The following is a 13,786-nucleotide window of genomic DNA, read 5'->3' as shown; positions in this document are numbered from 1 at the left end:
TTGGCTAAACGGTCGAACACTGAGGCTCTCTTAATAGCCTTTGGTTCTTCTTCCTCCTCAACCACTTCGACACTAATGTGTTGAGCTTCTGCCTCTTTTCTTTTCTTCTAGCAGAAATCTTAACAGGTGCGACAGGAGTAAAACCTAGGCATGTTCTAGCTGAGTCGATTGTGTAACCCTGCTCCTTCAACTTCTTTTGGGTTTCGCTAAGGCCATGTGTCCTTTCTCCTGTGACATCAGGATTGAGCTCTCCTAGCGAGGAAGACAAGCCGAAGTCGTAACCTGATTTTGACATGAGCTTATAAGCATTAGGATCAAAACCTTCTTTAGTTCTTTTGACCGGAAGATATTCACGTCTTGTTGCATCTTGTAATGGTCTGACGAACCCTGGAACTGAAGATTTCGACACATCTGAATTGCTCAACTTGGGTAAAGGCATTGTTGTAGACTCCTTCAAGAACTTCATGTCACTTTTCCCTAACTTCCTTGGTTTCACTTCTTCTCCAAATGGGGATTGACCTTCCTTCCTTCGGGCTGATGAGACATAACGAAGAACAGGAATAGCTACCTTCTGTGAATCTATCGGTAGTGATCCCATTTGTCCGAAGGCAGTGCTTTTTGGCTTATTATCGCTATTTTCTTCAGCGGAAAGGCATTTTGACTGCTCATCTTTTCTTGGTATGGCCTGGCCAGTTGAGTGAACCTCAACGGGAATAACTTCATATGCCACGTCTTCATCGATGTAGAACTTGGCGTCGGCGAAATAGGATTCGGCTTCGGTAAATGGCTTGACATCACCTAGGATTTTCTTTACTCCACCTCTGTAAAATTTGAAACATTGATGTAAAGTTGAAGGTACTATCCCATTTTCATGTACCCACGGCCTTCCTAAGAGAAGATTGTAGGAAGTCTTAGCATCAATCACGTGAAATAGGGTGTTTGACTTTAAGTCACCTATCATGAGCTCAATTCTGATCATGCCCATGGCTCTTTGCCCTCCTTGATTGAAGCCTTGAATCATGAGACGACTTCGAGACAATTCGTCCACGGTGATGCCTAACTTTATCATTGTGGATTTAGGCATTATGTTTACTGCTGAACCTCCATCCACGAGCATGCGACTAAGTTTCTGTTCTCGCACATACCCGGACACAAAAAGCGGACGGTTGTGTGGTTTGGATCCTAACAAAAGATCTTCATCGGTGAATGTGATAGAAGCACATGTCGCACAACAGATAGCACGATCTTGAGACTCAGGCTCTAATTTTTTGGCCTCCCTTATTTGATTTGGATGAATATTGAGATCCATCAACGTCTTTACCAATGCTATGCGTATTGCTTCAGGAAGTTCCACCACTTCCTCAACATTGAAGTGCGATGGTGAATCTTCTACCTGTGTCAGGACCTTTTGCTCTTCATGAGTTTCCGATCTTCCTTCCGAGACATCTTCGTCATCTACTTGATAGCAAGTTGTCATATAAACAGTCTCAATTGGTCCTCTTACGAAGAACATTTTGGGAAAGTATTCTTCTAGCGTAATTGGAATTCGTGGCTCTTGGATTAGTGGTCCACTTTCTCGGCCAGAATCTCTCTTCACCATTATTCTGGTTTTGGTTTTAGAGCGTTTGTGCGAACTCCTTTTTCGCCGCTCCCTCTTTGATTGAGTATTTTGTCGTTGAGGAATGCGCTTCGTACGAGGTTTTCGCCGGGTAACGAGCGTCCATCCTTCATTGTCATCGAAAGATGAATCACCAATGAAGCCATCACCACCTTGATTGTTCGGTTTGCCCGCCACTTCTTCTGTGCAAGGATCAGTCACCTGGTGTATGCCCCTTGTTGATTGGAATTCCAATCTTTTTGATAATGCGGGCAGCGGCATCGGATCGAAGGATCCAAACACAATTGTGGCAACGTTCGCATCTGCGATTTCGTCAACATCCAACTCAATCCTTCCTTGCCTAGCCAAGTTCATAATTAGCTCCTTCAACACGAAGCACTTCTCTACCGGATGGCTGACAATTCGGTGGTATTTGCAAAACTTAGGGTCGTTGACTCGGTTCATCTCTTCAGGCCGCTTACATTCCGGCAATTCGATCACCTTCTTTTCGAGCAAGTCCTCAAGCATACCTGCGACATCGGAGTCAGGAAAGGGGTACGTTTTTTCCTCTAACTCCTTCAAAGTGCGTCGACGTCTATCCACTTCTCGAGATGGCTCCATCCTTCTGACTTCTTTCTTCTTGTCTCGGGTGGAGATTTTGACGGGGACGGTGTTTATTGTCATTGCTTCCTTGGTAGGCTTCTTGACAGGTTTATCTGTCTTTTGTCCAAAGACTTTCTCCTTTCTTTGCTCCATGACGGGCTCATGCTTTCCTCCGTGACTAGCTATACTCAACTCCATATCATGGGCACGAGTGGCTAGCTCCTCAAACGTGCGGGGTTTAATTCCTTGTAGAATGTAAAGTAACCCCCAATGCATTCCTTGAATGCACATCTCAACGGCCGATAACTCCAAAAGCCTATCTTTGCAATCCAGGCTTAACGAGCGCCATCGATTGATGTAATCGACGACAGGTTCATCTTTCCATTGCTTGGTATTTGTGAGTTCCATCATACTCACAGTGCGACGAGTGCTATAGAATCTGTTCAAGAATTCTCGCTCCATCTGATCCCAACTATCAAGGGAATCGGACTCCAAGTCTATATACCAATCAAATGCATTTCCTTTCAAGGAACGAACAAATTGTTTCACCAGGTGGTCGCCCTCTGTCCCGGCATTATTGCATGTTTCGACGAAGTGTGCAACATGTTGTTTTGGGTTGCCCTTTCCATCGAACTGTTGGAATTTGGGAGGGTGATATCCTGTTGGCATCCGCAAGTTGTCTATCCTCCTGGTGTATGGCTTAGAATACATGAGCGTGTCTCGGGAAGGTGCTCCGTATTGAACCCTGATGGTGTTTGCGATCATGTCCTGAAGTTGTTGGACTGACAAAGAACCCACCGAGGCGGCGTCACCTTTTTCGTGCGGCTTCTCACCCGACTCTGTTTCATGACCCAATCTTTTCTCGCTGGATTCAGCCTCATGATGTGGTCCTTTCTTGTGTGCGTCTTGACCAGGCTCCTTATCCTGATGCCCTTCCCACTTGTTGTTGATGAGAGAAGCAATCTGCGCATCCTTCTCCTCGACCATCTTAGTCAATTTGGTGACCGCTTCGCTCATATGGGCCAGCTGCTCTTCAATAGACATAGCTCCCGTCACCATGACCTGCATAGCCATAGAATAAGACTCACCTACGGATGCCGAGGTAAGCTTCTTCTGTTGATCGTCAGGCGGGGATCCATGGTATGAGCCTGTGCTCGAGTCAGGCGAGAGTGAGCGTTCTCTCGAATTCTTCGAACCCGAAAAACTCCTCCCTTCACTCTGAGAGTTTCTCTCATCCGCCCGAGAGGTATTCTTCTTTTGCCCCAATGAGGCCAAATTGATAACCGGTTCGCGCCTTCGGTGAACATCTTTCGCCTTGGCTTGAGTCGGTATGGAAGTAACATGTTGAGTTACGGATATCGCCTTGGCCTTGCTCCGGGTGACTACCCTAGCAGAATCTCCGCTTGAGAAGGAGGCGCTCACGCTTTTGCCTCTCGTCGCGGGAACGGATTGAATCTTCTTGGAAGCCATCGTTTTTGGTGTGTTGATTGATTTTGGAACTGGAGAAAGAGATGAGAGGCAGAGATGGTCCCACCTGGGCGTGCCAAATTTGTAAACACGAATTTCTTGCGACAAATGAGACAAGAACACGTGTACAAAATAATATTGTATTTATGAAATTTAGGGTTACAATCTCTGTATTGAATCCTCTGATTCGATCTCCAAAGTGTTTAAAGAAAATTTGTGTTTGATACAAGGGTCGTAGAGACTTGATCTTGATCAAACGGGTAGCATGAAGCTTGTTTGGTGTTTGGGATTTTTCTATGGTGAAGGAACCGGCACGTATTTGTTGTGCTTGGTGGCTCTTCCAAAGTAGGGTGAAGAATGCAGAGAGTTTTCTGTTTCTTCTGAGTGCTAGGTTTTTTTTCTCTGACCCCTTCTTTCGTCTTGAGGCCTCCTATTTATAGGCTTTTGTCGGATGCTTGACCTAAATAACTTTCCCTATTTAAAACCTTGATTTGTGGGATTTTGATTTGATTTAAATCAATTCCCATAATCTGACAATTTAACCAGATTATCTTTAATTGATTAACCTGATTAATATTTGATTTAAATCAAAGTCAATCACAGAAGATTCTTTCCTTTAATTTTGTCTTCATCTTGAACCGTTTGATGCACTCCGTCGGATGTCGCCATTTGTCATTTTTGACAACTAACCGATTTTGATGAGTCACACGCCACATGGGCAATTACGGGGCCCACGATTTAATCCACCAAACCCTAATTATTTTCTTGCCAATGGAATTTATTGCACCAAAATTTCTTTGTCTACAGATACATAAGTGATTAGTAGTCCCTATAATGTTCAAATTTGAGTTATTTACACTAACACCCCCTGAGGTTTTCTACTTTTTCACAAAACTCCTTAAGGTTTTAGAAATAACAAGGACACCCCCTGAGGTTTTAAATTGTTTTCACAAAACTCCTTTTCATTGATTTTTCATCTAAAGATTGATGATTTTATACAAAAACATTCTCCAAATGACAAAGTTGGCATTTGAGATTAGATTGCATATACTTCATTGAGGTTAATTTTGCCATTTGCATAAGTTTTTTTGCAATGAAATCATCAATATTGGGACAATCAATCAAGGGTTTTGTGAAAACAAACTGAAACTTGAGGGGGTGTTAGCGTAATTTTTGAGACCTAAGGGGGGTTTTGTGAAAAACAAGAAATCTCAGGGGATGTTAGTGTAAAAACTCTTCAAATTTTTCATTGTCTTCATCATCTCAATATTATCGATATTATAGTGATATTTTGGTCAAATGTTGTTGAAGTGTGGGAGAAATTATTGACGTCGATATTTTCCGATATCATCATCGATATTTTCCGATATTATCGTCGATATTTGTTTGGGCTAAAGAGAAATCCACGCGCCAGCCTATTCTCACAAAGAGGCCCACAAAACATAACAAAAACAAGAGACTGGGCCTTGACTCTGAAAAGCAGCCCAATCAACATAAGAGGCCCACGTTTTTGAAGAATAGCAAAGTTTTTAAGAAAAATAAAAATAAATAAATCAAATTGCCAATTAAATGGTAATTCGTCACCAAGCAGGTTGGTGAATTTCTAAAGAAGAATTGCATTGGACCCAGCTTCTGAATTCTCACCATTGATCTCAATCCCAGAAACAAAGTCAGCATATTTTTTTGGAAAAAAAATCTATTCTTAGAGACTACCTGACTTTGAAAAAAGTCAAAAAACTCAACTGTCACAGAGGAGCTGGCAGAGAGTTAATGAAGGCAAGTATAAAAGGAAGACGTCTCTGAAATCTCTGCAGCCAAAAGATCAAAATCCCTTTTTTTACAAAGAAAATTTTGTTCCAGAGCAGGTGTCATTTCCAAGGGATAAGCAGGCTATATTTTCTAAAGAGATAAGTAGGGAGCATGGAGTTGTTCATCAAGAAAAGAAAACTAACCATCATGGCAGATTGCATTATTACAAAGGGCAGTTAAAGATTAAAAAGGATTAGGTTTTTTTTTTCTTTCAGGAAAAGCAGGGAAGTGATCACCATAAAGAACTGACTATTGATGGTCTTTCTGCCAGAATAGATAAAATTCCCACTTTCTTAGCATTTAAAATAAAAGATATTTTTTTGGAAAATCTACCACCCATTATTAAAAGATTAGAAGACCTCACTCCAGCATTTTTTATATTGAAGCAACCAAGTCAGCTATAATTTAGAATCTCTAACTTCAGTTCAGTTTCAGAGAAATAGTCATACAAAACAAGATTTCTCTCATTACAAATTTGGTTCAGCATAAGCCAAATCAAGCAGAGTCCGGGTTTTTACAAATATGAAAACCTCAGCCCTGATCAAGCAGAACAGGTACCATAGTGCAATTCCAGCTCAGTAATCATCAAATCCAGCCACTTCCACCCCTTTTAGACTGAAGAGGTTCCAATTCTGCCCGTTCAAAAAACTTTTCAGGGCTCGAATTAGTTTAAAGCTCTGCCAAACTCGAACATTGGTATTGATTTACAAGCTGAAACTTGACAGTTGAAGGTATTGGCGAGCCAATCCAGCACAGACACATCCAATCCAGCTCAGTCCAGAGGCAGTTATCCAGGCAGAAATCGAGGTCCAACATACTGTTGTTTTGTTTCAGAGTTGACATTTCATTTTTGAGTCTTGTAATAGTCGGTTCTGCCTGAAACAGTTTGTTTTCTTCTTGTCCATTCTGGACAGATTTTGTACTGTGAAAATTATGAAGTCCTTACTAGTCTGAGGCAAAGAAAAGAACTTACTTGGGAGATATTCCCTACCCAAATTCACAATCGTTTGTTCAGAATCAGTAACTTGGGGCGCAAGTTATTTGTTTTCAAAGTCTGCTATAGTTTTTTACTACTAACAGTGGCACGCTCACACATAAAAAGAGAGTTGTCTTGTTGACCAGTCAATGGTTTTCGAGTCAATAGGGAACTTCATCCCACCTTCACAGGATCAAAAATAAAAAACGGGTGAACAATATTATCGATACTTATATGATATGTGTATAGATATGTTCCAAAATATCATTGACCTGAAAAAAATGATAATATTCTCGTCCTTGGCCATAATATATAAATTGACTAAAATATACAAGCCCAAAAATTCAGGTGGTTAATATCAAAATTAAAAGTTCAAATAGTAAATGGGCACATACCTCTAAAAGTTGATGTGAATATTAATTATTTTGTGCAAATTCATATCGTGTTAACGAGTCATGTGCAATATTGATATGTCAAAATTTATATAGTAATTATGTACATACCTAAAAGTTCACCTGGTATTCAAGAAATTATAAAGTAAGAATGTACTACCACTTCAGTGAGTAATACTCCCATTAAAAAAATGTCATGTGTCATTTGAGAATAATATTTTAAACTTTTTTTTATAGCTGGACTTCGAATCTAATTATTGTCTTGTGAATAAAACTAACAAAATCAAAAAGAAAACAGCCCTCACCCAACCCGACCAACCCTCATGGTACTTTAACAATGTGTTCGATGGCACCTTAACAGTGTGGGATAAAACCCCCTCTCTAAATATAACTTGCATAAAAATGTTAAAATAAAAAAGAAATTTAAAAAACTAAAACAAAACTATTGGCGGAACATTGCCACAAGGCAAGACGTAAGTGGAATGTGTCGCCAAGTCAGCAGTTGTGTGACTTTCTTCTCCCAAAACACAAGAGACTGAACTCAGCTCAGTCTTTGTATTTGTCATAAGTCATAACGCCTTCCATCAATTTGAACACAGCCATTGAATTGAAGAGGAGAGAGAATGAATCTGCAGCCTCTGGTGCGTAGCAGATACTGCACTGTCTCTCTTCCTCACACCCGCTCTTTCAATCTCAGCACAAAAATACCACCATCTTCAAATCTCACATTTGGATCGTCCCTCCATCAACGCCCACTTTCACTGCCCCACAAGTTAAACCATACCCCTTCTGCCTCTCCTGCGAAAAAGGGTGTCCTTCAACTCGTCGCTGCTTACTCAAGAGGCAGAGAATCAGCCCCTGAGTCTCCGGCGAAAGCGCTCCGCCGAATTCTTGACTTGCCAGGGGTTCATCAAGCCCCTGCTTGTTTTGATGCTCTAAGTGCCAAGTTGGTTGAAAGAGCTGGCTTCCAGTGCTGCTTGACCAGTGGTATGTGAATTTCTTAGATGTGGGCTTTCTATCTTGTTTGTAGATGTTGGCATAATTGCATGATTTGGTATATGGGGTGGTATCAGACTATGGTTTTTGAGGCAGGATTGATTATTGGTACTTTGGTTTGAGCATTTTTAGATAAGGGGTTGATTGGTTTTCTTTGTAATAGATATGTGGTTGATTATTGATGCTCATGCTGCCAGTGTGTTGTTTCTTGTTGTGGGGATATGGGAGTTCTCTTGATTATATACTCATTGTTATTGATACCCCTATTTCCAAAAGATTGAGCTGTTGGGATGTGAGCCCACAATTCACTTGTGCATTTCTCTCCCTCATTAGCGCAACATGGGGAATTCAAATTATATTGCGAGGGTGCAATTGCAGGGATTCTAACTCAAGATATCTTGTTCTGATATCCTAATAAAGTTTATTGGTTTAATGCTGTTCCACAAAAGCGTAAGCTATTAGAATATGGAAAATACATGTTCTATATTCTAACAGTTATATCTGATCTACAAGCTGCTGCAGCAGCTTTTCCATTGTTGGTGACATCATTGTTGAACAAACTATTGTTACATTGTCAACCAGGCAAACAGGAAGTAATTGAAATAGAAATTGTTCAATCAAAGTAAAATATTGCTTGTTATCTGAATGAACTCTAAAGCAGTCAAAAGTAAAAGTCATATGTTAGCGTCCTTCTTTATTCATGTGAGTTTACAGGTTGTTCTTTCTAGATATTATCTATTCTAGATGTTCTGTATTGTGAGATATATATTTAGCTGTCCAGTAATTAGATTTTAATGCCTTGAACTGAATTTTAAGTGGGAAATTTGTTCACTGTGTATGCACTTGCTTTCATGTATGTTTAAGTAAACCCTTTTAATTCTTTTATAAAAATCATAACACCTGAAAGCAAGTAACTGAAGTTGAGTTACTGCACATGGATCTGAGTTCTTGGTCATTTTGTGGTATATTTTCTTGTGTAAGTGTATAAACAGAGAAACAAATTTATTAATGCCATTTTGTTCTTCCATTAGGATTTTCGATATCGGCTGCTAGATTAGGATTGCCAGATACAGGTTTGATATCCTATGGAGAAATGGTGGATCAGGGGCAACAAATTACCCAAGCTGTGTCAATTCCTGTTATCGGGGATGGGGATAATGGATACGGGAATGCAATCAATGTTAAGAGAACTGTCAAGGGATATATTAAAGCTGGTTTTGCTGGGATTCTGCTTGAAGATCAGGTTATAATATTAAAATATAATTTTTCATCCATGAATCTGCCTGTTTTCATCTTCTTACTCACTCTCTCATGCACTGGCTGTTGCATGGTGTGATTTCGTATTGTTAGGTGAAGTAATTTCTGAGTATCCTCCTGGTATACCTTTGTATGACTTTGTGGCTGGTTTGATAAGTTGATGTGAAACACTTTCTAACAATCCTTTTGTAAAAAAATTTCCTTGTTTTGTTAAGTATTGTGCATTCTGTTATTTTGAGCCTGTATGAGACACTTATGGCTTACAAAGCTATCCTCTTTAGGTCTCTCCAAAGGCTTGTGGTCATACGAAAGGCAGGAAAGTGGTCTCAAGAGAGGAGGCTGTGATACGGATAAGAGCAGCTGTTGATGCTCGGAAAGAGAGTGGCTCTGACATTGTCATTGTAGCACGAACTGATTCTCGTCAAGCAGTGTCTTTGGATGAAGCACTCTGGAGGTCAAGGGCATTTGCTGATGCTGGAGCAGATGTTCTTTTCATTGATGCACTAACTTCTAAAGAAGAGATGAAGGCTTTTTGTGGAATATCTTCCCCAGTTCCAAAAATGGTACCTTACATTTTTCTTGGTACATTAACTAGTAACAAACATCTAATGTTGTTGAAGATTTGGCATTTATTACATTTCTCCTAAGTCGTATAGTAAACCCTTTTAAATGCATGTGTATATACACACACACGCTCCCAAGACCCAACCCAACCCAACTAACCCTTTATCCCAAAAACAATTGGGTTTGACTACAACCCATGTGTTGGAAGCAGAAGATAAACCTGAATGATATCTATAATTGAAAATTAAAAAAGTAAACATAAAAAGTTTCAGCTTGTATTCTCTCCTGTGATACAGGTTGTTGAAAAACTGTTCTATCCAACAAAATTGAATATATCTGTACCATGTAAGTTGAGAAATATGTTGTAGCACGACTCCAAATTATGTTCTGACTGGAGCACTCAACAAAGTGGTAAAAGCTGAACTCTGAAGAATATCTGTCACCTGGTGCTCAATGTGTAAGGAAGATATAGAATTTGTTGATCATTTACTACTGCATCACTCTGCTGCCTGGGATATTTATTATTTGGTCCTTGGTTTTTGTTTATTAGTTGTTTATGGAGTGTCAAACTTGATAGGGCATGTTACGTCCACAAGGTGTGATACTGCTGTAGTTGTAAGTTCTGGTTTAGAGTGAACATCTGACTACATGCACTTTTCATTACTTTTTTTGGTTCATTATCATTTTTAATTTCTGTTTACAAGAACATATTTGGACATTCTTAACAGAGATATTTAGGTTAGTTACCATGTGGGTATTGTATGAGATATTTGCTGTTGCATGAACGAGAAATTACATTTAGTTTCTGGTATTTTAGCTGCACTGCATCCATATGGAAACATGTGATTTATACATATCAAGATATGTCAATCATTAATCTAAGAAAAAATCATCTGACTCAAATTTGTAACATCAGAAGCGTTGTACAAAAATGAAAATGATTTGCAGAGATTGATAAAGCTCTACGTTCTATCAGGCCAATATGCTTGAAGGAGGGGGCAAAACACCAATACTCAATCCTCTTGAACTCGAGGATGTTGGATATAAACTTGTGACCTATCCACTTTCCTTGATTGGGGTTTCTATTCGAGCAATGCAGGTAACATGGCTCTACCTTTTCATTTGAGTCCAGTTCATGGACAAAAGAAAAGTTCATTTGTCTTGGAAATCCAATAACTGTGCTACTATAAAAAGGTTTGAAATAGTTATGACTCTTGATCTCTCTGATTTTCTTACATGAATTAATGATGTTGTTCAAAACCCAAAACATTTGAGCAGCTAAGAAAAACATAAACACGAATTTCCTGAAAATTAAATAGACAAGAAACTGTATACAAAATAGTAGTAATGGATTTGTGGGTTGCAATCTCTGTGGGTATTCTTTGCAAGAAAATCCTCAAATGATTACACCTTGAATTCTTGGCCATTACAATACAATCTGGAAGTGTACAAGTTCCACTAGAATCTTAAAGGTTCTGTATCTTTAGAGCTCTTTTATCCATTTCCTTGGAAATGGAATTATTTTCTATATATTAATGAACAAAAAGGCAATTTTGTTCCATTATCTGTCACACGGAATCAATTTGAGGTATAACGTAGTTTTTTCAATTAATAATGGCTGCTACAGATCTATAAAGTGAAATCGTAACAATTTACGATGTTATGTAAGGTACTTTGCACTAAATTCCATTTTTAAGTTATCTTGTAACATGATTCTGTTAGATTCCACTGCAAGTAATTCACTTATTATATGAATACATAATCTGGTTAAGAATATTGAAGGTATTATCACCAAATCTGTTAACAAACTAATTTTCAGAAAAGGCCATGCATTTTTCTATGCTTTTCAGAAGTGGTACTTGTCTAGAATTCACTAATTTAGAATATTACTTAAGGTCAAGGAACTTATATGAATCAATTGCAGGAAGCACTAGCTGGTATCAGAGGAGGTCGTATCCCTCCTCCTGGAAGCATGCCATCCTTCGAAGAGGTTAAGGAAATCCTAGGTTTCAACAATTATTATGACGAAGAAAAGCGGTATGCTGCCAGCATCACTCCACTATCTTCAGAAAGATGTGAGTACCTTGTAAAGTCACATGACTCATATCAATGTCATTACTGCTTACCCGCTTCCGAATGATGATAATTCGTTATCACACAGCCTGTAACATGAAGTTGGATATTATCAACTGGAAATCCAATGTCTTTCCCTCTGTTCTGATTGAGGTTGATTACTTTCATCAGAAGTTAACTGGGTTAAAACTGGATTAACATCACAGTATGGATGACTCTTCGGAAGATAAATTTCAACTTGTTTCCATTAAAGGAAATCCGAGATTGGCCAATTTTTCCTATACCAGTTACCATCCCACCCAAAGTTCTATAGATATAGATGGCCATTTTCTGTTTCTTAGTGCTTATACGTGAAGGTTATTTTCCAGTGACCAGTAATGTGTACAGTCTCCAAAGGAGGGTTAAAGATGATGCAGAGCAGAAAGATCAGAGTCCTCAAGATCCCATTGTTGAAGTTATAACACCTGACGTCTACAATAACTATGGTGCAGATGGTTCCAGGGGTTCATTTTCTGGGATCTGGTCTCGGACGTTGAGGGTCAAAATAACTGGAAGAGATGGATTTGAGAAACTTGATGTTAGGATTCCTGTAAGTCATCTATTCTTTATGGGCACAGATATCATATAGTTTTCTTATTGCATAACATTCCCTTCATAGTGCTTTTGTTATTAGAACCAAACTATTATAGAAAAGAAAAATAGACAAAACAAAACCTAGTAGTTTAATAATGAAGCCTTAACTCTTTTATTTAAAATAACTTTCAACTATATTTTACTTTTCATTATGTAGTTTATGTTTTATTATTCTTTTAAACATTTATCATGGCATCTTTCTGTAGTGCATAAAGTTTAGGTGATGTACTAATTACATTCATAACCTCAACTATTTCTGGTATTCAGAAAGAGTAAAACTGTCACTTTTAGGGACCTTGCACAATAGCTGAAACCTCTAGGAGTCAGTCCTTGTTATGACAAAACCTCTATAACCTCTTTCTTGAAGTTCTTGGTCCAAGCATACCACTTTCGTGCACTTCTCGGAAAAGGTTCACCATCAACCTTATTGATAATCCCAAGTTGGTCTTCACTCTTATATCATTAGAATCCCTAAGGTGTTGTGATATTAGGTGAACACTTGACTGCCAGGGTTTAGAATCTTGAAGAACAAGAGAAGGCTTCAAACTTTCTTGGAAAAGAGAAGTTTGCCTAGTTGTATCAAGGTTTTTCAAGGAAACTACTTTGAGATGGATGATTCCAACATCCTGTACTGTTGTGTTTTGTAAAAGACAGAAGGTTTTTGATGGAGGGAAGAAGGGTGAAGGTCTAGGAAGTTTTCTTTGTAATCCCAACCCATTTTTCCTGTCTCTTAATCTTTGAAATGATTTCATACACCAATCCCCTGCATGTTAGTTATGATATTTCAGATTGTCTTATGAAAAACTGCTTTCTTTTTTTGGTTATATACATTTTTACAGGCTGGATTCTTGGATGGAATCACAAATATAGTTCCAGGTATTATTCATCTTCTCTATACTTTTGAAAATGGGTAATTACTTCAGGCTGGTAGTCGCTTATAGTATAACTAAAAGTCCACATTTGTCCAACAGCTCTCGGCGGTGTAAACATCAAAGAACTGTTGAATGAGGCAGCTGATGAAATGGGAGGGAAAGTGCTGTTAGATTTTAATGACACAATTGGTGATAGGATTCAAGTTTTTCTAGAGTAAATCCAATGCGGTTTTACCTGTTTAATGCTAAAGGTATTCTCTGTATAACATGAACGGTCCTCCAAGACGCTTTGTTTATTGGGTATTCTCTTATGAGACAATTTCTCAAATTGGGTAGAAAAATACCAAATGCAGATGCAAGTGTTTAACTTCTATGATTGGTGCAGGGGTAAGACCTACACACACACTCATACTTGGCTGGTGAGAACAATGTCAGGTTTAGATGAGAGATTGTCATTATTATTGGCACGTGAAGGAAGAAATAATAGAAAAAAGTACGTACGAAGTTTGATAGAACTTTCTTTTCAAGAGATGGAAAAAAATTCTGA

At 38.8% G+C, this 13,786-nt stretch overlaps 1 protein-coding gene across 3 annotated transcripts; it reads left to right on the top strand.

Annotated features, from left to right (window-relative positions):
* Positions 1 to 7,341: 7,341 nt before the first annotated feature.
* Positions 7,342 to 13,754, top strand: LOC117636326 (2,3-dimethylmalate lyase). 3 transcript variants are annotated; one of them, XM_034370792.1, is made up of 9 exons: positions 7,355 to 7,831; positions 8,872 to 9,083; positions 9,379 to 9,660; positions 10,638 to 10,760; positions 11,586 to 11,736; positions 12,103 to 12,323; positions 13,207 to 13,243; positions 13,339 to 13,490; positions 13,625 to 13,754. In XM_034370792.1, exons 1-8 carry the CDS (start codon positions 7,468 to 7,470, stop codon positions 13,455 to 13,457), a joined length of 1,509 nt encoding a protein of 502 aa, XP_034226683.1. In that variant the 5' UTR covers positions 7,355 to 7,467; the 3' UTR covers positions 13,458 to 13,490; positions 13,625 to 13,754. The 3 variants fall into 3 exon arrangements, with proteins under 3 accessions (XP_034226674.1, XP_034226683.1, XP_034226691.1); XM_034370783.1 differs by having other exon boundaries at positions 7,342 to 7,831; positions 13,339 to 13,754; XM_034370800.1 differs by having other exon boundaries at positions 12,226 to 12,323; positions 13,339 to 13,754.
* The last annotated feature ends 32 nt before the right edge of the window (positions 13,755 to 13,786 follow it).

Source organism: Prunus dulcis, chromosome 1 (genome assembly GCF_902201215.1).
Source record: "Prunus dulcis chromosome 1, ALMONDv2, whole genome shotgun sequence".
Lineage (NCBI taxonomy): Eukaryota > Viridiplantae > Streptophyta > Magnoliopsida > Rosales > Rosaceae > Prunus > Prunus dulcis.
Note: the sequence above shows the minus strand (reverse complement) of the source record. Positions and strands in the feature narration are given on the sequence as shown.